Below are 22,555 nucleotides of genomic sequence, written 5' to 3'. Positions count from 1 at the left end.
CAAAATAATGCAGAGTCCTCATAAGCACAGGGACTGCATTTTTTTTTTTTTTTTTTTGAGACAGAGTTTCACTCTTTTTGCCCAGGATGGAGTGCAACGGCACTATCTCGGCTCACTACAACCTCCACCTCCCGGATTCAAGCGATTCTCCTGCCTCAGCCTCCTGAGTAGCTGGGATTACAGGTGCCCACCACTACACCTGGCTAATTTTTGGTATTTTTAGTAGAGACGGGGTTTCACAGTGTTGAGTGAAATGAAATGAAAGAGTCCTCATAAGCACAGGGACTGCATTTTTTTTTTTTTTGAGACAGAGTTTCACTCTTTTTGCCCAGGATGGAGTGCAACGGCACTATCTCGGCTCACTACAACCTCCACCTCCCGGATTCAAGCGATTCTCCTGCCTCGGCCTCCTGAGTAGCTGGGATTACAGGTGCCCACCACTACACCTGGCTAATTTTTGGTATTTTTAGTAGAGACGGGGTTTCACAGTGTTGAGTGAAATGAAATGAAAGAGTCCTCATAAGCACAGGGACTGCATTTTTTTTTTTTTTGAGACAGAGTTTCACTCTTTTTGCCCAGGATGGAGTGCAACGGCACTATCTCGGCTCACTACAACCTCCACCTCCCGGATTCAAGCGATTCTCCTGCCTCGGCCTCCTGAGTAGCTGGGATTACAGGTGCCCACCACTACACCTGGCTAATTTTTGGTATTTTTAGTAGAGATGGGGTTTCACTGTGTTGGCCAGGCTGATCTCAAACTCCCGGCCTCAAGTGATTTGCCCACCTCAGCTTCCCAAAGTGTTGGAATTACAGGCGTGAGCCACCACGCCTGGCCAGGACTGCATTTTTACATGTTTTATAGTGCTTACAGCACTTTAAGAGTGATTTATAAATGGTAAATAACAAGCAGTAGAATTGAGTAGGCTGGGCATGGTGGCTCACGCCTGTAATCCCAGCACCTTGGGAGGCCGAGGTGGGTGGATCACGAGGTCAGGAGATCAAGACCATCCTGGCCAACATGGTGAAACTCTGTCTCTACTAGAAATACAAAAATTAGCTGCGTGTGGTTGCGTGTGCCTGTAATCCCAGCTACTCGGGAGGCTGAGGCATGAGAATCGCTTGAACCCAGGAGGTGGAGATTGCAGTGAGCCAAGATCGCACCACTGCACTCCAGCCTGGCGACAGAGCAAGACTCCGTCTTTTTTTTTTTTTTTTTTTTTGAGACGGAGTCTTTCTCTGTCCCCTAGGCTGGAGTGCAGTGGCGCGATCTCGGCTCACTGCAAGCTCCGCCTCCCGGGTTCACGCCATTCTCCTGCCTCAGCCTCCCAAGTAGCTGGGACTACAGGCACCCGCCAACACGCCCGGCTAATTTTTTGTATTTTTAGTAGAGACGAGGTTTCACTGTGTTAGCCAGGATGGTCTCGATCTCCTGACCTCGTGATCTGCCCGCCTCGGCCTCCCAAAGTGCTGGGATTACAGGCGTGAGCCACCGCGCCCGGCCAAGACTCCGTCTTAAAAAAAAAAAAAAAAAGAAAAGAATTGAGTATAGTAGTATACTACCACTGAGTATAAAGTAGTATACAATAACTGTAACAAGGCTGAAAATGAGAGATGAATTGCAGGCTACCCTCTTCCCCCGAAATATTAGCCCATTCTATGTTAGAGCCTTTCATATGTGGCAGATACATACTCAAACTTACCAACTGTGGCCACTCTTGGCCTAGTCAAAGACAAAATATATATTCATTTTAAGGATACAAAAGCTCCAGTTTGGGAAATCCTAGACCTTCCATGGAACCAGATGTATTTCTCTTATAATAACAGTAACGAGGCTGGGTGCGGTGGCTCACACGTGTAATCCCAGCACTTTGGGAGGCCAAGTCAGGTGGATCATCCGAGGTCAGGAGTTCAAAACCAGCCTGGCCAACATGGCGAAATCCGATCTCTATTAAAAATACAAAAATTAGCTGGGCATGGTGGACCATGCCTGTAATCCCAGCTACTTGGGAGGCTGAGGCAGGCGAATCACTTGAACCTGGGTGGCGGAGGTTGCAGTGAGCCAAGATCACGCCATTGCACTCCAGACTGGGAGACAAAAGCGAAACTCCATCTCAAAATAATAATAATAAAATAAAATAATAACAATAACCAGTATCTATTGAGCACCTGTGGTCAGGCAGGTGTACATTTCACTTAATAGCATCTCTATGAGGTATTATCTCCATTTTACATTTGTGGACACTGAGGTTCAAAGTGGCCGTATAAATACTCAATGATAGAATCAGGATTTGGATCCTCATCTTTCTGACTGTAAAAGCCAGCCTCTTTCTATGCACATCGACTCCTTAAAAAACAAAATGTTGGCAGGGCATGGTGGCTCACGCCTGTAATCCCAGCACTTTGGGAGGCCAAGGCGGGTGGATCATGAGGTCAGGAGATCAAGACCATCCTGGCTAACACGGTGAAACCCTGTTCCTACTAAAAATACAAAAAATTAGCTGGGCATGGTGGCGGGCGCCTGTAGTCCCAGCTACTCAGGAGGCTGAGGCAGGATAATGGCGTGAACCCGGGAGGTGGAGCTTGCAGTGAGCCAAGATTGTGCCACTGCACTCTAGCCTGAGCAACAGAGCGAGACTCCGTCTCAAAAAAAAAACAAAAAAATTTAAGCCTGTCAGGAGAATCGCTTGAACCTGGGAGGTGGAGGTTGTAGTGAGCCAAGATCGCGCCACTGCACTCTAGCCTGGACAACAAGAGCGAGACTCCATCTCAAAAAAAAAAAAAAAAAAAAAGAAAATACAAAATGCAGAAAATTATTTTTATTTATATAGATACATATATTTTGAGACAGCGTCTTGCTCTATCGCCCAGGCTGGAGGGCAGTGGCACAATCTTGGCTCACTGCAACCTCCAGCCTTACCCTCCCGAGTAGCTGGGACCACAGGCATGCACCACTGCCCTCAGATAATTTTTTGTATTTTTGGTAGAGACAGGGTTTCACCATGTTGCCCAGGCTTGTCTCGAACTCCTGAGCTGCCACCACGCCAGCTAATTTTTGTATTTTTTAGTAGAGACGGGTTTCACCATGTTGGTCAAGCTGGTCTTGAACTCCTGACCTCAAATGATCCATCCACCTCGGCCTCCCAAAGTGCGGGGATTTCAGGTGTGAGCCACCATGCCTGGCCAGCCCTTATTTTTAGGTGCTAATATTTTTTCATGATTATAAAAACAATATGTGCTCAGTAGAATAGTTTAGAAAATACAAGGCTGGGAGTGGTGGCTCACGCCTTTAGCAATCCCAGCACTTTGGGAGGCCGAGGTGGGTGGATCACTTGAGGTCAGGAGTTCGAGACCAACCATAGCCAACATGGTGGAACCCATCTGTACTAAAAAAATACAAAAATTAGCCAACTGTGGCACACGCCTGTAGTTCCAGCTACTTGGGAGGCTGAGGCACAAGGATCACTTGAACCTGAGAATCAGAGGTTGCAGTGAGCCGAGACCATGACACTGCGCTCCAGCCTGGGAGACAGAGTGAGATTCTGTCTCAAAAAAAAAAAAAAAAAAAGTTTAGTAAATACAAAATGCAGAAAATTATTTTTATTTATATATTTATTTATTTTTTTGAGACAGAGTCTTGCTCTATCGCCCAGGCTGGGGGGCAGTGGCACAATCTCGGCTTACTGAAACCTCCAGCCTTACCCTCCTGAGTAGCTGGGACCACAGGCGTGCACCACTACGCCAGGATAATTTTTTGTGTTTTTGGTAGAGATGGGGTTTCGCCGTGTTGCCCAGTCTGGTCTCCAACTCCTGAGCTCAAGCAATCCACCCACCTCGACCTCCCAAAGTGCTGGGATCACAGGCATGAGCCTCTGTGCTCGGCCTAAATTTTTTCAAATAAAAATTTTATTTAAGGTCAGGCGCGGTGGCTCACGCCTGTAATCCCAGCACTTTGGGAGGCCAAGGCGGGTGGATCACGAGGTCAGGAGATCGAGACCATCCTGGCTAACACGGTGAAACCCCATCTCTACTAAAAATACAAAAAATTAGCTGGGCGTGGTGGCGGGCACCTGTAGACTCGGGAGCCTGAGGCAGGAGAATAACGTGAACCCGGGAGGTGGAGCTTGTGGTGAGCTGAGATTGGGCCACTGCACTCCAGCCTGGGCGACAGAGCAAGACTCCGTCTCAAAAAAAAAAAATATATATTATATATATATATATATTTGAGAGATGAAGTCTCGCTCTGTGGCCCAGGCTGGAGTGCAGTGGCTCAGTCTCAGCTCACCACAACCTCCGCCTCTCGGGTTCAAGCGATTCTCCTGACTCCCAAAGTGCTGGGATTACAGGAATTACTGCGCCGGGCCCACTTTACTTTTTAGAGCAGTTTTGGCATCACTGCAAAATTGAGCTGAAAGTATCAAGAGTCCTTTGTACCCCTCTCCACACACAGACACAGCCTCCCTATCAACATCCTGTCCAGAGTGGTAAATTTGTTGCAGTGATGAATATACAGTGATACATTATTAACCAAAGGCCATAGTTTACATAAGGGCTTCCTTTTGGTGTTGTACATTCTATGGGTTTTAATTTTTTTTGTTTGTTTGTTTGTTTTTTTGTTTTTTTTTTTTGAGATGGAGTCTCGCTCTGTCACCCAGGCTGGAGTGCAGTGGCGCGATCTCGGCTCACTGCAAGCTCCGCCTCCTGGGTTCACGCCATTCTCCTGCCTCAGCCTCTCCAAGTAGCTGGGACTACAGGCGCCCGCCACCACGCCCGGCTAATTTTTTGTATTTTTAGTAGAGACGGGGTTTCACCGTGGTCTCGATCTCCTGACCTCGTTATCCGCCCACCTCGGCCTCCCAAAGTGCTAGGATTACAAGCGTGAGCCACCGCGCCCGGCCTTGGGTTTTAATTTTTTTAATAAAGATTTTATGGGGCCGGGCGTGGTGGCTCACGCCTGTAATCCCAGCACTTTTGGAGGCTGAGGCAGGCGGATCACGAGGTTAGGAGATCAAGGCCATCCTGGCTAACACAGTGAAACCCCGTCTCTACTAAAAATACAAAAAATTAGCCGGGCATAGTGGCGTGCGCCTGTAGTCCCAGCTACTCGGGAGTCTGAGGCAGGAGAATGGCGTGAACCTGGGAGGCGGAGTTTGCAATGAGCCGAGATTGCGCCACTGCACTCCAGCCTGGGTGACAGAGCCAGACTCCGTCTCAAAAAAAAAAAAAAAAAAAAAAAATTTTATTTTTTAAGAGCAATTTTAGTTTCACAGCAAAACTGACAGGTAGGTCCGGAGAGTCCCATATACTTCCTTCCCCCATGCAGTCATGGCTTCCCTGACTACCAACATCGGTATCAGAGTGGTAAATTTGTTACAATCGATAAACCTACATTGACACATCATTACTAACCAAAGCCTGCGGTTTACGTTAGAATTAGTTCCCCTTGGTGTTTACATTGTGTATCTTTGAACAAATGTATACTTACAAGTATCCACTATTACAGTATCATGAGAGTATTTTCGCTTCCGTAAAAATCCTCTGTGCTGTCTGCCATTAGATTTTTTTCATTTTTATTTATTTTTAATTTTTTTTATGTGAGGTTTTGTTTGGTTTGGTTTGAGACAGAGCCCTCGTCTGTCGCCCCAGGCTAGAGTGCAGTGGCGCCATCTGAGCTCTCTGCAATTTCTGCCTCCCAGCTCAAGTGATCCTCACACCTCTGCCTCCTGAGTAGCTGGGACTACAGGTGCGCACCACCACACTTTGCTAATTTTTTGTATTTTTTGTAGAGAAGGGGTTTCACCATGTTGCTCAGGCTGGTTTGGAACTCCTGGGCTCAAAGGATCCAACCGCCTCGGCATCCCAAAGTGCGGGGATTACAGCGTGAGTCACTGCGCCAGACTTAAAATGTGGTTGTTAATGACTACGCCTGTTGTATAACCAAACTCCCCTATTACTGGGCATTTAGATTGTTTCCTTATCTGTTTTAAAGAGGAGAAAACTAAGGCCCTTCACTTGACAAATCACTTGTCCAAAGTCACCTGGCTAAAAAGTAGGCAGAACTGAGATTAGAAATCTGATCTGACTCCAGAACCCATTCTTAGGCCACCACACTGCGTCTAGAATTAATAATACACCGCTTAACCCCGTTAGATAAGCTCCCCTCAACTTGAAAGATAGTGACCAGGCACCTCCACAAGCAGAGCAGCCAAGGATTCAAGTATATGTTGAGGAAGGCAGGCAATACAGAAAAAACTAGGTGGCTCAACTGAGATGGAACAAGCAGAAAATGCAAAGGGGAGGTCCAGGAATAGAAATAAACAGGAGGTAGGAGATGGGTACACAGAATGCTGGTTAAGATAAAGAGAAAGCTGGATTTGGGAAACCTAAAAGTAAGAAACTCTGGCTTTTATCTCTGTATGTAGGAGGGAGCAAAGATAACCTCAAGGCCATGTGGGGAGCTAGGAAGGATAAGGTTTCTGGGAAAAGGAATGAGAAAAGGGAGGGTCAACTCCCGAGGACTACAAGACCAGGAGAGGCTTTGTGTGGCCAGGAGGAGAGGCCAGAAGTCAACGAGGCAGGCTAGAATAGGCACTGGATACCAAACCTTCCTGTTCCTAAGGAGACTTCCTTCCAGCCTGAGCCTCCTCTAGTAGTTCGGCTGCTAAATACTCTCAGCCCTTAGGGGCTGGGGTGGGAAGTGGGGAGCGGGGATTGTAAAGTGCTCTAACTATTAATATAATGCGGACTGAGAATGGATGCTGGCACACATTTTTTAAAGGCAGTAGGCTTAACGCTAGTGCCACCTACCCCTACTCCACTTCTCTAGCCTAACCTCAGCCACACCCACATGCTAAGGACCATCCAGGAGGGGGGAGCGTGTAGCGCGCCTGCGTGCTCGTGCGCACGAGAAGCAGAGAGACAGAGACGGAGACAAAAAGAGATAGGGGGAGAGAGAGAAAGAGAGAGAGAGACAGACAAGGACAGAAAGGGGGCGGGAGGAGAAAGAGAGAAAGAGAGAGAGAGAGAGAGAGACAGAGAGAGATCAGCCCTGGTGAGGGAGGAAAACTCCATAGATAATACAGGGAGCTCCTGCAGGAAGACTCAGGGAGAAGATCCCAGAACTTACCCTAAGACTGTTGAGAGAGTAGGGGGTGGCTTTGCAGGACCCGGTTTGGGGGTCATCAAGCAGTAATGGTTACTGCACAGGCGTTGCCACTGAGCCAGAGCCATTTAACCCGACCTGTGTGGCTGGGGATCAAGCTTCAGATACCCCATAACTCTGACTCTCTGACTGTTTTGGGGGTCCCGTGGCTGCAGACAAGGGAAGGAGGGGCACGTGAGGGCTGGGTCCCTGCCTTCCCCCATCCTCCGCTGTCACTCACTACCCCAACAGTCGCCCAGGGGGCGGGCCCCGGAGAGGTGGGGATGGGGGAGGGTAATCTTGGCAGGCGCCTGCTGCATGGCGTAGGTAGGGACTATTGAGGGGGGCGGACGCCGGGGGGGTGAACACGAGTGGGAAGCGAAGAGAGACACGGGGAGGGGGAGGGGGAGGGGACCGGGAACCATTTGAATGAGAGGAGGGGATCACGGGTAGAGTGGGCTCCAGGAGGTAGGGCGGGCAGGGTGTGACGGGGGCCAGACTCTTGAGCCAGGTAAGGGGAGCAGGTGCGTAGATCTGTGTTTTTTGTGGGTGAGCGCACTCGGCCCTTGGGTGGAAAGGGGACGCCGCCTTTCCCGGGGGGCCGGCTTCAAAGCTCCAGAGGCTATCTTTTCCTTCTCAACTAACGGGGCCCCGGGCGGGGGCTCAGGCGCCGTCTCTAGTGGCTGTACTCCACTCCGCAATTTCCAGGCGGCCACTGGACTGGGAGTCTCGCGCCGGGGGCCGGCGCTGTCTCGCGAGCCCCCTCCTCGAGCCAGCCAATGGGGTTGGTTGCTGGCACCGCCCGCCCGCCTGGTGCAGAGCGCTGGGCGCTGCGAGCGGCGCTGCCATTTAAAGGGGCCGCGACCCCTGTCCCGGCTGCTAGGGAGGGAGGTGGAGAAGGAGCGCGGGGCCGTCGCTGTCTGCAGTTCTAGGCTTGTAGCCTTTGCACTAACCCTGCCGCAGGTAGGGGTCGGGCCTGCTCAAGCCGAACCGAACCTGCAAGCGGGATCTTGCAGTAGCCGGGAGGCAGTGGTGGGGGGGGGTCTAAGGAGAGATCGTAGCTCCAAAATGTCTTCCTGTAAATGCCTGAGGTTGGGGGTGGGCAACAGGAGAAGGGAGGACTGGAGGAGCAATGGGAAAGGGGGACGGGGCTGAGGAAGTGGGCGACCTGAAAGGTAACTGGGGGGAAGGGGTTGCGAAGGGCAGTTTGTGGGGGCGGGGGAAGGGCCGAGGGAGGACCTAGCGACGCGGGGGGGGGGGTGGGGCCAGACAGGGTGGGTAAAGACTGGGGAGCTGGGGGGCTCCTGCAGAGTGGGGAGGGAATAGAAACTGAGATCGCGGGGGCGGGAAAGGCTCCTGGTGGCGACGGCCTTAGGAGACTGTAAGGGGGCGTTCAGCCTGAGTTGCGGGGGGTGAAAGGTAAGGGGGGAAGGGAATGGGAGTTGCAGTCGAGTAGGGGGGTGGGCGGGTGGAACGACCGACTGCCTGGCCAGTGTGGGCACGGGGCCAGGGCGGGGAACGCCTCTCCCCACTGGGGGCGCTGTATTGGGGGGAGTGGTCATTAGGACTAAAGCCTTCGGAAATGCTTGTAGATTGTGGTGGTGGGGGCTGCTCACGAGAAATCCAAGTGGATGATGGGGTGTGTCTCAGAGCCTATATAAGAAGGAATTCTGGCTAAGACCACCTCTACTGCCCCCTCTTCTACTCCTAATCTGCAGTACATATCCAGCCATACTCATGGACCCCAGTGATTTCCCCAGTCCATTTGACCCATTGACCCTGCCAGAGAAGCCCCTGGCTGGAGACCTACCAGTAGATATGGAATTTGGAGAGGATCTGCTGGAATCCCAGACTGCCCCAACTCGAGGATGGGCACCCCCTGGCCCTTCTCCATCCTCGGGAGCCCTGGACCTGCTTGATACCCCTGCTGGCCTGGAAAAAGACCCTGGAGTCCTGGATGGAGCCACTGAGTTGCTGGGGCTGGGGGGGCTGCTCTATAAAGCCCCCTCTCCCCCGGAGGTGGACCACGGTCCTGAGGGAACCCTGGCATGGGATGCGGGGGATCAGACCCTAGAGCCTGGACCAGGGGGCCAGACCCCTGAGGTGGCACCACCTGATCCGGGGGCTGGGGCAAATTCCTGTTCACCCGAGGGGCTACTAGAGCCTTTGGCTCCAGATTCTCCAATAACACTGCAGTCCCCACATATTGAAGAGGAGGAGACCACCTCCATAGCTACTGCGAGAAGGGGCTCCCCTGGGCAGGAGGAGGAGCTTCCCCAAGGGCAGCCACAGAGCCCAAATGCCCCCCCTAGCCCTTCAGTGGGAGAGACTCTGGGGGATGGAATCAACAGTTCTCAGACCAAACCTGGGGGCTCTAGCCCCCCTGCACATCCTTCCTTGCCAGGTAGGTTGCCTAATTATCTGGAGAATCAGGGCTGGGAGAGGGTGGTGGTAAGCAGGGGTGGCTATGTGCTTTGGGAAGTAGTGGGGAGGAGGAGGGTGGAGAGATAAGTGTAGGGATGTGTGTGGGGAAGGACTTGGGGTTTACAAGGGAGGAGTGGGATGGTGTGTAGAGGAAGATTAAGGAAAATAGGGGTGGGCATAGGCTGTGGGGGAGGAATGGGGTAAGGTTTCAGGGAGCGTAGGTTGGGAGGAGTGAATTTGGTGGGAAGGGTTGCCTTTTTCCTACCCCAGTGGGCTTTTGGTGCCAGAGTCCTTCCTTCAGGATTTGGGGGAGTACACCAGGCTTCTTGGTTCTAAGACCTTCACAGCTTTTTGGTTCTAGATGGGAGTGGGATTTCTGGGTTTGATGAATGGTAACTGGGTTCTGGAGCCCCTAACAGCATAAGGATTTCAGCAGAGCGATAGAAATGCAGGGTCTAGGATAGCGTCTCTGATAGGGGAGGGACAACCTTGACTTGAGAGGCTCTAGTTTCTCCCCTCTTCTGCCTAGTGATGTGCCTCTATCAGGCTGTGACGAGGGTCTTAGGGCTTATATAACCACCTGAATCCAGGGGAAGCTACCCATACACTGATGCTTCCTTTTCCTTTTACTACCTTTGGGTGGTTGTGTGTGTTTTTCATTGGTAAAATATAAATTCTTAATGAAAGGTATATTACCTGTGTTTCCTTAACCCCCAAGGATTGGGACGGAAAGCTGGTGGGAAGGATAGATTTTTTTTTTTTTTTCATGGAATAGCTGCACGTGCACCCCCCCACCCTTAGTACAGAGCCTGAGGTAACCCTGAGAGGGGCCCCAAGAAGCCACAGGCACTCGAGTTTTCCCTTTCAGTTTTGAGTAAGTTCTTCCCCAGGAATGGAGGCGGGGGTTGGGCCAGGGAGAGGGTGGTGAGGGCAGGCTCAACATTTAGGCTGCCTTCTGCTTCCTTTGCAGGAGATGGCCTGACTGCGAAGGCGAGTGAGAAGCCGCCTGAACGGGTGAGGGGGAGGGGATTGGAAGGAGTCTGGTTCCCCCTTAGCTCTGGGAAGGACAGACCCTTCATTTTCCCTCCCAGATGTTGTTCTGTAGAGAGTGTGTGTAAGGAGAGTTAGGAGGAGGGAGGGAGCACTAGTGTCTACTGCTTGTTGGGGAGAAAGTCCAGCCTCCTTTTCTTCCCTCCTCCTAAGGGCTGGGCCAAGGGTCCCCACTCTCCCTTCCCCCTCCCATCTTCTATCCCCCCCCCAAACCCTGTACTAGTGTTAGCCTGGCCAGGGTGTCAGTTTTCCTCCCCTCCCATCTTTCCGAGGTACAGAAGAGAAGCGAGCGCGTTAGGAGAGCAGAACCTCCAAAACCTGAGGTTGTAGATTCCACTGAGAGCAGTAAGTAGGATTTGAGGAAGTGTGACCTGGGAGTTCTGGGTGTGGAAGAGGTCCGAAAGTGGCATGCGGCAGGGCATGGATCTTCTAGCTCCTGCAGTCCTGCTCCGTGCAGCACATAAAGTGCCTGTCTCCGCTATGGGTTGGCATGGGAACCAGGGGCAGTGGGGGAAATTGAAAACAAGAGCAGTGAGAATGGCGAGTTTCCTGTTTCAGCTATGCCATCTCTGTCTCCGAATCTTCTCATTTAGAGCCTCTTCCTTTCCCTCCCTGGGAGGTTACAGAGTAACCAAGGGAGAGAGACACCAAGGTCTTAAGATACTCATGTAACAAGGGCCAGGGTGTAAAGGCCGAAACAACAGGGATCCCAGGAGAGGGACTGAACTGTTGGTCAGGGGATGGTTGGAGACCTGGTTTGGTGGCCTTTCTCATGTCCATCCCCCCACTTTCTCAGTTCCAGTGTCAGATGAGGATTCTGATGCCATGGTAGATGACCCCAATGATGAGGACTTTGTGCCATTCCGGCCCCGGCGCTCTCCTCGCATGTCCCTACGCTCAAGTGTGTCACAAAGGGCCGGGCGCTCTGCAGTGGGCACCAAGATGACTTGTGCACATTGCCGGACACCACTGCAGAAGGGGCAGACTGCCTATCAGCGCAAGGGGCTGCCTCAGCTCTTCTGCTCGTCATCCTGCCTCACCACTTTCTCCAAGAAGCCCTCGGGCAAAAAGACCTGTACCTTCTGCAAGAAGTGCGTGAGGGTCTTGGGGGCTGTGCAGAGGGCAGGGATCTGGGCAGGAGTATGAGTAAGACAGAGACTGTTGGTAAGAACCTTACAGGATGGAGCTGGGCGAGAGAGTGATGTAGGGAGGGAGTCAGAGTATTTGGCTCTATGGTCATTGATCCTGGAGGAGGGGCGGAAGCTGAGGAAATGAGAGGGTGGTTTTGAGTGAATATTCAAACCTGTTCCCACCTCTAGGGAGATCTGGAACACCAAGGACTCGGTTGTGGCGCAGACTGGTTCTGGAGGCTCCTTCCATGAGTTCTGCACGTCCGTCTGTCTCTCCCTGTATGAGGCCCAGCAGCAGCGCCCGATCCCCCAGTCTGGGGATCCCGCCGATGCTACTCGCTGCAGCATATGCCAGAAGACTGGAGAGGTGAGGACACTCAGTGGGGGCTGATTTACAGAGCCTGGCCAGCCCTGATCTGCCCCTCCCATCCTGGGGCTGCAGGGTCCAGGCCCTGTGGAAAGGGGAGTGGGGAGGAAAGGCGGCCATCATGAGGGAGCGTATTCAAGGACAGAGCTTCTCCAGGATGTGCACAGCTGGCCTTCCTTACTTCCCAGGACCTCACCATCAAGTCGGCAGCCTGCGGCGCAGGTTGGGGGGTCCCTGGGCCCACTGTCTGCTGTGAAGGTCTAGGGTGAGGTGGGGGGCTGACCTTGCATTGGGGTGGGCGGTGGTGGCCAGGCCCTAGCTCAGGGTGCGTATGTGTGTGTGGCAGGTCCTGCACGAGGTCAGCAATGGCAGCGTGGTGCACCGGCTCTGCAGCGATTCTTGCTTCTCCAAATTCCGGGCCAACAAGGGACTGAAAACCAACTGTTGTGACCAGTGTGGGGCTTACATCTACACCAAGACCGGGAGCCCTGGCCCTGAGCTCCTCTTCCACGAGGGCCAACAAAAGCGGTTCTGCAACACAACCTGCTTGGGGGCATACAAGAAGGTGGGGCCGAGGGAGTAGTGCATTAGAGGGCTGTAGAAGGGGGTGTGGTTCTTGGGTTATAAATAAAGGTGGCTGACGGGTCAAGGGCTGGGTGAAATAAAACAAATAAAGGGGGTTTCAATTGTATCTGTTATGTTTTATTTTTGAAGCTGGCTGGTGGATACACAGGTCTTTGTTACATCATCATCTATACTTTTTTTGTATGCCTGAAATATTTCATGTTTAAAACATTTAAAAAATAAAAGTGAAGGGACAAATCCAGCCTCAGCCTCTCCTTCCCCATCCTCACAGAAAAACACACGTGTGTACCCATGTGTCTGGTGCAAGACCCTGTGTAAGAACTTTGAGATGCTATCACATGTGGATCGTAATGGCAAGACCAGCTTGTTCTGTTCCCTGTGCTGTACCACTTCTTACAAAGTGAAGCAGGCAGGGCTCACTGGTAGGTGCAAAGCCCTCTTCTCTGAGTCCCCTGCTGGCCTTCTCTCTACCTCCCATACTCCCCTCTTCCAGAGTAATCCTTGCTGCCCAACCTCAGCCCCAACCACATCTCCCCGTGGATTTTCTGTTCGTCTCTTACACTGCCTTACACCTTCTGTGTGCTCTCTCTCTCCCTCTCTCTTTCTCTTTTCCTCTCTCTCTTTCTCTCTATGCCCCAGGCCCTCCCCGACCCTGCAGCTTCTGCCGCCGCAGCCTCTCTGACCCCTGTTACTACAACAAGGTTGACCGCACAGTCTACCAGTTCTGCAGCCCCAGCTGCTGGACCAAGTTCCAGGTACTCCAGACCCTGGACCAGGGATAGAAGGGTTTGGCAACATAAAGAGGGTTGGAGAATTGGGGTAGGCAGGCCTGGGCAGAGCAAAGAACAAGCCTGACTCCCCTTCCCCACCGCTGCACACATCTTGCCCCTCCCTTACTTGTCTTCCTTCCCTCCAGCGCACAAGCCCCGAGGGGGGCATTCACCTGAGCTGTCACTACTGTCACAGCCTCTTCAGTGGCAAGCCTGAGGTCTTGGACTGGCAGGTAAGAGCCCCACCCCCACCTACATCTTGCCACATGACCAGACTGTCTGAAGGGGTCCTTCCACTTGGCCCCTGCTGGGGCCAGATGTTACAGCTTGTCCTCCCTGCCCTGTTCCCCCACCTCAGGACCAGGTGTTCCAGTTCTGCTGCCGTGATTGCTGTGAGGACTTCAAGCGGCTTCGGGGTGTGGTGTCCCAGTGTGAGCACTGTCGGCAGGAGAAACTCTTGCATGAGAAACTCCGATTCAGCGGAGTGGAGAAAAGCTTCTGCAGCGAAGGTAAGGAGATGGGGAAGGGCAGAAGACACTATAACTCCCAGCCAGGGAGAATGGAGGAGAAGGGAGGGAGGCCGGGAAAGTGGTCCATGAGGCAGGGCCTTCTGCCCGGGATGTTCTACCCCTATCTCCCCTAAAGCTTTGGGCACAAGGGGTTGCTTAGAGAGAGGTTTCAGGTATAGCACCTTGAAAAGGTTGAGTCTCTTGCCCTTGGGTATCTGTGTCTCTGTACTCTCTTTCCTCTTCTCCTCTTTCCAGGCTGTGTGCTGCTGTACAAACAGGACTTCACTAAGAAGCTGGGCTTGTGCTGTATCACTTGTACTTACTGCTCCCAGACCTGCCAGCGTGGAGTCACCGAGCAACTGGATGGCAGCACCTGGGACTTCTGCAGTGAGGACTGTAAGAGCAAGTACCTGCTGTGGTACTGCAAGGTAAGGAGGGTCAGCATGCGAGCGAGGCGGGAAAGAGGGCGGTGCGGAGCACGGGCTGTGGTACTGAGCTCGGGGTGTGGACAGATCTCCAGGGAGGGCAGCCAGCCTTCCATCTCTAAGCCGGCCCGATCTCCAAGGGGAGGGAGGAGCATGGCTTATCCCAGGGGAAAGAAAGGGCCCAACGCATTTTAGGGAGGCAGGTCTGATCATCCTTTTGACATCCTCAGGCTGCCCGGTGCCATGCCTGTAAGCGCCAGGGGAAGCTGCTGGAGACCATCCACTGGCGTGGGCAGATCCGTCATTTCTGCAACCAGCAGTGTCTTCTGCGCTTCTACAGCCAGCAGAACCAACCCAACCTGGATACCCAGAGTGGGCCCGAGAGCCTCCTGAACAGTGAGTCCCGAGCAGGGGATACACTCTGTTAGAGGGGACCTGGACTCTACTAAGCCTAAGCCTAGCCCCTTTCTCCTTCCTCTTGTGTTCACCTCATCCCTGGCCAGATAGGGTGCTAGTACTGTGAACTGTATTCTCTTTTAGCTTCTGAACCCTGCAGGTACCAGGGGGAGTCTTATTTAAAGCTTCTTGGAGTTAGTGTCTACTGATTGTCTATGAAATGTATATTGTTAGGGAGTGGGTGCCTTTCCTGGTAGGATGGGGCATATAGGGGTTATGGTTACATTTCTGAGATAAGGAAATCTCAGCATAAACTCTACGTTTCGTGAGACTGAAGACTGCTATTTCTAGAATGTTACCCCTGCCCCTTCACAACTCCAGGGATAACAGACTCTTCAGGCTATCTAAATGGAAGGTCTCAAATGTGGGTTTTGGGGGAAAATGTAATGTTTCATTCTCCAGGAGCAAAGAATCTTTTAGGCTGCTATTGCTAGGGCATAGAGGAGACTAGATCTGGGAAGGCAAGGGGGGCAAATCCTAGAAGTTCCCATCTGTATTTGGTGTACCAGTTAATGAAGCTCTCCTGGAACACAGGTAAGGAAAATGGAGAGCTAGTCCCTTGGATGAGAGCATTCATTTGTTTTGATCTACAGGTCAGTCTCCTGAGTCAAAACCCCAGACACCCTCTCAAACCAAAGTGGAGAACAGCAACACAGTGAGGACCCCAGAGGAAAATGGGAATTTGGGCAAGGTCGGGACAAAAGCCAAGGGGGAGGATAATCTCAGAGGAGGGTACGGCGGTTGGCGGCACAAATGTTCCTTTGTCTTTGCAGATCCCTGTGAAGACCCGATCAGCTCCCACTGCTCCCACCCCTCCACCCCCACCGCCCCCAGCAACACCCCGCAAAAACAAGGCTGCCATGTGTAAGCCACTGATGCAGAATCGGGGCGTCTCCTGCAAAGTGGAGATGAAGTCCAAAGGAAGTCAGACAGGTGAGCCAGGGTACCTCGATGCCACAGGCTGTATTCCAGAGTCCTAGGCCTGCCAGCCCTATGTCCGTGAGCTGGACAAGGGGATTTCTTAGGTAGCTGAAGCCTCATTCATATGGTTGTCCTAGAATCATAGAGGTGTCTTTCAGCCTTTGATTCAAGGGCAGTTTTGTGACACTGAGCACGTTAGAACTTTTGGTGGGTCAGATGTGACCAGTCCAGCAGGGTCTCTGAGAAGACCCCTTTCTTATCCACAGAAGAGTGGAAGCCACAGGTGATCGTGCTGCCCATCCCAGTGCCCATCTTCGTGCCAGTGCCTATGCATCTGTACTGCCAGAAAGTCCCGGTGCCTTTCTCGATGCCTATCCCCGTAAGTTTCCCTGCCCTTCCTGGCTGGGTCCTCCTTTCACCTTCCAGGTTTGAGATCCACCCTTTCCCCTTACCCTCATCAACTGTTCCCCTTCACTCTCATCATCTGTCCCCCCCACTTCCCCCCAACTGCTGGTGTGGTTCTTGGCATTTAGTTGGGATTTGTGCCTCCAGGTGCCTGTGCCCATGTTCTTGCCCACTACCTTGGAGAGCACAGACAAGATTGTAGAGACCATTGAGGAGCTGAAGGTGAAGATCCCTTCCAACCCCTTGGAGGCCGACATCCTGGCTATGGCAGAAATGATTGCAGAGGCTGAGGAGTTAGACAAGGCCTCATCTGACCTTTGTGGTATGCCATAGATGGTGGCGACGAGGGAGACAGGGTGCTACCAGCGTGTGTCTCTGCCCGAGGGGGTGGTATTGGTGATCTTGGTGCCTAGTAGAATGGGAGGATAGTTGGGATCAGTCCCTGAAAGCTTGTGAGGGTGCTAGCAGGAGTTTGTAACCACTGAGCCAACTTCTCTGCTTCCCAGATCTTGTGAGCAACCAGAGTGCAGAGGGACTCCTGGAAGACTGTGACCTGTTTGGGCCTGCTCGAGATGATGTCCTGGCCATGGCAGTCAAGATGGCCAATGTCTTGGATGAACCTGGGCAAGACTTGGAGGCAGACTTCCCTAAGAGTGAGTAAGATTGGAGCCGTGCCCACTGAGTATGGTAGCATTTGTGCTATCAGGAAGGGAGTGTCCCTTGTGTCCCTGAGCATGACCCTGAAAAGTGTTCATTGTGATTCTAAGACGGAAGGTTCTCACAGGGAGCAGTGCCAGAGACACCAGGACAGGTGCACTCTTTTAGACTTCTGAGTCATGCTTTTTTTTTTTTTTTAATTTTTGAGCTGTAAAAAAACATAAAATTTCACCATGTTCAACATGTTTACAGTTCAGTAGTTCACATTGCTGTGTTTTGCGTTTCTGTGCCTCTGAGCATGCTTTTTGGTATAGCTTTACTGGTTCCTTTGGCTCATCTAGTGTCAAGTGGGCAAGTAGCAGGGGTGGGGCAGGAGGGCTGCAGGGTTGAGATCTTAAGAAATTGATTTCTTCTTTCTTTCCTTTTCATTAGATCCTCTGGACATTAATCCCAGTGTAGACTTCCTCTTTGATTGTGGCCTGGTAGGGCCTGAGGATGTGTCTACTGAACAAGACCTTCCCCGAACCATGAGGAAGGTAGGGCTGGGGCTACTGTATGTACAAAAGAAGAATGGAGGCCCAAAGGGGAGAGGATGCGAGAGCCAAGCCAGCAACCATAGTTTGACCTTCCCTAACCTCCTTTCTCCAACACTAGAAGTACTGAGATAAAGCCAAACTTTGCTCTCCCCCCATCTCACAGGGTCATCAAAGCTATTCCTGGGGCTCTGTGCTATGGAAGCTTGCTGTGGGCTTACATCAGCCCCTACCCCGGCCAGCAGTAAATACGGTGCTGACTAGCTTTCACCTTGCCTCTGGCCTTACCTCTACCACGCCCCTGCTTTCTCTTCCTCTCCAGGGTCAAAAGCGGCTGGTGCTTTCCGAAAGCTGCTCCCGGGACTCCATGAGCAGTCAGCCTAGTTGTACCGGGCTCAACTATTCATATGGTGTCAATGCTTGGAAGTGCTGGGTGCAGTCAAAATATGCCAACGGAGAAACCAGCAAGGGTGATGAGCTGCGCTTTGGCCGTGAGTACTTGGGGATGGGGGGTGTGGGGAGGCAGGGACAGGGAGGAGGAGGGGAAAGGGGAGAAGGGGCTGGGCCTGTGATTCAGCTGAAGATGTCTAGAAGTGATAAGGGTGTGATCACTTAAGGATGCCCTGTGAAGATGGGGAGGAGTTGTAGATTAAAGGGAAATGCTGTCTAGGTTCAAGGTTAGGGGCTCTTTCTGTAATTGTTCAGGAGCTAGGCATGACTAAGGGATGAAGGGGTTAATGGTGATGGAGCTAAGTGAAATTCTCCATGTAGAGTTTTTCTTAATCCTGTCCCTGCACAACTTATCACTGCAGCCAAACCCATGCGTATCAAAGAGGATATTCTCGCCTGCTCAGCTGCTGAGCTCAACTATGGTCTGGCCCAGTTTGTGAGAGAAATCACTCGGCCCAATGGTGAACGATATGAACCTGACAGTATCTACTATTTGTGTCTTGGCATCCAGCAGGTACCTCTTGTGCACCACCTCGCTTCCTGTCACTCTTAACACAGCAGGCAGGGTCTAACCAGAAATGATTCTGGATTAGGCACAGTGGCTCACGCCTGTAATCCCAACCCTTTGGGAGGCTGAGGCAGGAGGATCGCTTCAAGCCAGGAGTTTGAGACCAGCCTGGGCAACAAAGTGATACCCATCTACCCAAAAAATATTTTTTTAATGAAAAAAAAAGCACTTACTCTGTTGCACTGCCTGTTCCTCATCTGGTGCCCTACCTGAAGCAGGCAGCTTGCCTTTAATCTCCTACTCCAAATAGAACATGAGATGTCAATACTCTTCTAAAATCCAAACTGCATTCCAGGACTGTTGGCTAAGGAGCAGTCTTCATTGCTATCCAGGTCCCCTTTGTAATCTTTAAGCCCATTCTAGGAGGGGAGGGATGAGTGGAGCTGGGATCCTTGAGTGCTGAGGTAATGTTTAGTTCTCCCTGGGAGAAGTCAATCACGTAGTACCTGAGAAGGAGGTGTGGGCTTCTAAAGAACATCTCCTCCAAGCCTCCTTCTCTTCCAGCAAAGCCTGAGTAGCGCAGAGCTGTGAGTATACCTGGGGGAACGCACTCGAGGCCACCTAATCAAGCAACTGTTTCCCATCGTCTCCTAATGATCAAGGACACCATACCTGGGGGCTTCGGCATCATTATCTTTCTTCTAGGACCTATAGTCTAGCCTTAGGTGTGTCTGTTTTTCTTTCCCCAGTACTTGCTGGAAAATAACCGGATGGTGAACATTTTCACGGACCTTTACTACCTGACTTTTGTTCAAGAACTCAACAAGTCGCTGAGTACCTGGCAGCCCACACTCCTCCCCAACAGTAAGGGACAGGGACGTAGCAACCCCTACCCCCTTTCTCCATTCTTCCAATCCACCATCCCGAGAGTCCTGTACTGTTTGGTCTGCCACTCTTCACGAAGGGCCCGAGGGCAGGAGCGTGTAGCTGGACGCCTCAGGGTTTAGAGTTAAAGGAGCACAGGAGCGCCTGTTCTTGAACATGAGGAGGGGATCAAGACTTAGGTCTGAAGAGCTATCTCTAGGACCAGAAAAAGATGGCCTGGGTTTGGGTGGTAAGTAAAGAAAGAAAGCAAGAAATCGTGGGACCCCTCAAGGTTTACATTTACCTGTCTACAACTTGAGGGTGGTGAGAGGCATTCCAAATGCAGGTGTGGAAAGTATATATTTTTTAAAGCCCAGTCCCACTGTGTAGTGTAGCAAGTGTAGCGAAGTGACAGTGTTTTATATACAAAGGTTACTCACCAAATGAGAGTCGTGTGGGAAATGAGCAGGGCACATGGGATGGGAAGTGGTTGGGTTTGGGTAGCCACTCCCTCCTGACCGGCCTCTCCCCCTTGACCATTGTAGATACGGTGTTCTCTCGAGTGGAGGAGGAGCACCTCTGGGAGTGTAAGCAACTGGGGGTCTACTCGCCCTTTGTCCTCCTCAACACCCTCATGTTCTTCAACACTAAGTTTTTTGGGCTGCAGACAGCTGAGGAACACATGCAACTCTCCTTCACCAATGTGGTGCGGCAGTCCCGCAAGTGTACCACCCCTCGGGGCACCACCAAGGTGGTGAGCATCCGCTACTATGCCCCAGTCCGCCAGAGGAAAGGGCGAGGTACGAGGCTGCCCCCTCCCCTGTGCTTTTGCCCCTTCTCTGCCTTCCCCTTCCACGCCCTGCCGTAACCCACCATACCTGCCAGGTCGGCCCTCTCCTTGGCCCCTAGCTTCCCTCTCCTTCCGTTCCTGTGTGCAGAAAGGGTAGAAATAGCCAGTCCTCCTACCTGATAGGCAGTAGCTGTCACATAAATAAGAGGTCACCCTGTGGCCTGTTTCCCCCCTTTCCTCATTTAAGACAGTTTACTTGCTTGCCTGCTTTTTCTGGGTGGTGGACAGGTAGGAAACTGTTGGATGTGTTTGGCTGTGGGGGAGGGTAGACTGAATGAATGACAGGCTTTCTGTGATTCTTTGCTCTCGGGCCTAACAACAACTGCACCTTGGTTTCCATTTTTTCTGTCCCTGGACTTCTGTCCTGTCTGAGTGAAGTTTCCAAGGTCCTTTCTGTGGACCCATGCTTCTACCCGGACTAATGCACAAGGGGTTGGGGTCATTGCTGTTTCTCTATCCCAGAAGGCAAGCCCACCCTTGCAGTAGGGTCTGTTTTATCAGGTTTTTTGAATAACTTCTGAGATCACCTCTTCAAGATAGCAACTTGGGGGAGATTTTAAAGAGAGTCTTTGGCAGTGGGAACTGGGGAGGGTTGCATAACAACAGCCCGACAGGATGTTGGGTTGGCGTGGGAGAGGGAAACTGACCTCTTCTTCCACCTCTCCATCTTGATGAGACTGTAATTTGTGTCGTGACGCCTTCTCCCTGTGCCCTGGACTGTGCTCTTGGATGTGGCTCATGGAGCCTGTGCTCTTAATGAGTCTGAGTCATTTCCCTCCCCTACAGACACGGGTCCTGGAAAACGGAAGAGAGAAGATGAAGCCCCTATCTTAGAGCAGCGTGAGAACCGCATGAATCCCCTCCGCTGCCCTGTCAAGTTCTATGAATTCTATCTCTCAAAATGGTGAGTTAGTGGGTTGGCAGGAAAAGCATTAGCATGGGAACCCGAGGGATCTATTTTGCCTTGGTACTGATCTTCTGTCCTGCCACCCCCACTCCCACCCCCACCCCCACCCCCGATGTTGCAGTCCTGAAAGCCTCCGGACTCGCAACGATGTGTTCTACCTGCAACCTGAACGGTCCTGCATCGCCGAGTCACCTCTCTGGTATTCTGTGATCCCCATGGACCGCAGCATGTTGGAGAGCATGCTCAATCGCATCCTGGCTGTGCGCGAGATTTATGAGGAACTGGGTCGTCCTGGGGAGGAAGACCTGGACTGAGCTCGTGTGCCATCCATATCCATCTTTCACATCAATGTCTGTCCTGTGGCCATGTCCCTCAGGGTGACAGGCCCAGGAACCAATGCTACTCATTCTGAAGGGCCCTGACTGCTCCTTTCCGCTCACCCATTCCCTGCCTTCTCTAGGAACCCTGGCTTTTATCTTCTTCCGTACCACTTGACAACCATGGGGCCCTGGTCTTCTGTACTCAGGGGCTGGTCTCCCAGTGATGGGCAAAAGCCAGCTTGCCCATTTTCTTTATGCTTCAGAGTAAACCCCTCCTTCTGGGTCCAGACTCTGGGTGGAGTGTTAATAGCTCTGGTGATCCTGTTGGCTTTGGGTTTCCTGACCCATCCCGCATAGGTAGAGCCTCTTGTTCCTAGGCATGACCTAGGGAAAAACCCAGCTGCCTTCTCTGCCCTGTGCCCACTCCCTTCTCTACTCTTCCCCAGCACCACGCAAAAAGGTCTTATCTGAAAGGTATGAAATAAACAATGAAAGCGATGAGGGGACCATTTACATAAAACACAGAGCTTAGACACTCTTCCCCTCTTATGAAATAATTGGTTGTTGGCACCATCTCACCATCGCGTATCCCTCACCCCCTCGGCAAGCACCAATCCTTGGTGCTACCGTTTTTAAAATCTTCCAAATGCCTTTTTTTTCCTCAGAGGCAGAGAATGACTAAGTACGGGGAGCAGACTCCTGTTGTGCAGACTCCTGTCCCCTTGGTTTCTGTGTTTGTCTCTCTGCCATCTTAGGTTGCCATGAGCCATGGTGTCAACATGCTTAGCCCCCTCTGTAACTGCCTCCCTTTAGTTCAATGGACAGACCTCCCAAGGCAAAAACTACCTTCTGACTTGGGTTGAGGCTGGGTTCCCCTCTATTGTTGCCCCATCATAAGAGCTAGGCCAAGCCTGTGGGAGCTTGAGTCATGCAGGGTGGGATCTGTGGTCAAAGGACAGGCGAGAAGCTGTGGGCGCAGGGCCTGCCCCCACTGCCTACATCTTCTCTCTTCCCCATCTTGCGTTGGAGGTCCCAGAAAACAATTAGCTTCTGGCAAAGGGGGTACCCAGTTCTTTCCCTGTTGACTTTGCTGTTTCCAGGCTCCTTTTTGTGTTTTTATAACTGTCACCAGTTAGCCACTGTTTAAATTGTATATATTGTTCTGAGGCGCCTGGCCTGTCCCTTCAGTGAGCCATGCCCACCCTTGTGTTGTAGTGAGAAGCTGTTGTCACGACTAACCTTCTGTCTCTGAAATTGTTTGTTTCAAATAAAGAGTTAAAATTGTC

At 51.8% G+C, this 22,555-nt stretch overlaps 1 protein-coding gene and 1 long non-coding RNA gene across 7 annotated transcripts in view; one reads left to right on the top strand and one right to left on the bottom strand.

Annotated features, from left to right (window-relative positions):
- LOC134736024 (uncharacterized) overlaps positions 1 to 7,441 on the bottom strand; it is a 19,722-nt gene extending 12,281 nt beyond the window's left edge. Inside the window, exon 1 of the long non-coding RNA XR_010119685.1 lies at positions 7,124 to 7,441. This is a non-coding gene — a long non-coding RNA (uncharacterized lncRNA). The remainder of the gene's footprint in view (positions 1 to 7,123) is intronic.
- Positions 7,394 to 22,555, top strand: ZMYM3 (zinc finger MYM-type containing 3). 6 transcript variants are annotated; one of them, XM_063634357.1, is made up of 25 exons: positions 7,394 to 7,465; positions 8,857 to 9,542; positions 10,533 to 10,576; positions 10,891 to 10,957; positions 11,409 to 11,703; positions 11,932 to 12,109; positions 12,456 to 12,674; positions 12,966 to 13,116; positions 13,334 to 13,449; positions 13,611 to 13,697; positions 13,823 to 13,973; positions 14,229 to 14,401; positions 14,629 to 14,794; positions 15,448 to 15,509; positions 15,628 to 15,787; positions 16,042 to 16,154; positions 16,328 to 16,502; positions 16,687 to 16,833; positions 17,270 to 17,373; positions 17,693 to 17,861; positions 18,183 to 18,334; positions 19,078 to 19,192; positions 19,738 to 19,992; positions 20,829 to 20,946; positions 21,071 to 22,555. In XM_063634357.1, exons 2-25 carry the CDS (start codon positions 8,876 to 8,878, stop codon positions 21,261 to 21,263), a joined length of 4,077 nt encoding a protein of 1,358 aa, XP_063490427.1. In that variant the 5' UTR covers positions 7,394 to 7,465; positions 8,857 to 8,875; the 3' UTR covers positions 21,264 to 22,555. The 6 variants fall into 6 exon arrangements, with proteins under 6 accessions (XP_063490427.1, XP_055124514.1, XP_055124515.1 ...); XM_055268539.2 differs by having other exon boundaries at positions 15,448 to 15,545; XM_055268540.1 differs by lacking the exon at positions 7,394 to 7,465 and adding an exon at positions 7,475 to 7,649 and having other exon boundaries at positions 15,448 to 15,545.

Source organism: Symphalangus syndactylus, chromosome X (genome assembly GCF_028878055.3).
Source record: "Symphalangus syndactylus isolate Jambi chromosome X, NHGRI_mSymSyn1-v2.1_pri, whole genome shotgun sequence".
NCBI classification, from domain to species: Eukaryota; Metazoa; Chordata; class Mammalia; order Primates; family Hylobatidae; genus Symphalangus; species Symphalangus syndactylus.
This window is presented reverse-complemented; position numbering and strand designations above follow the sequence as displayed.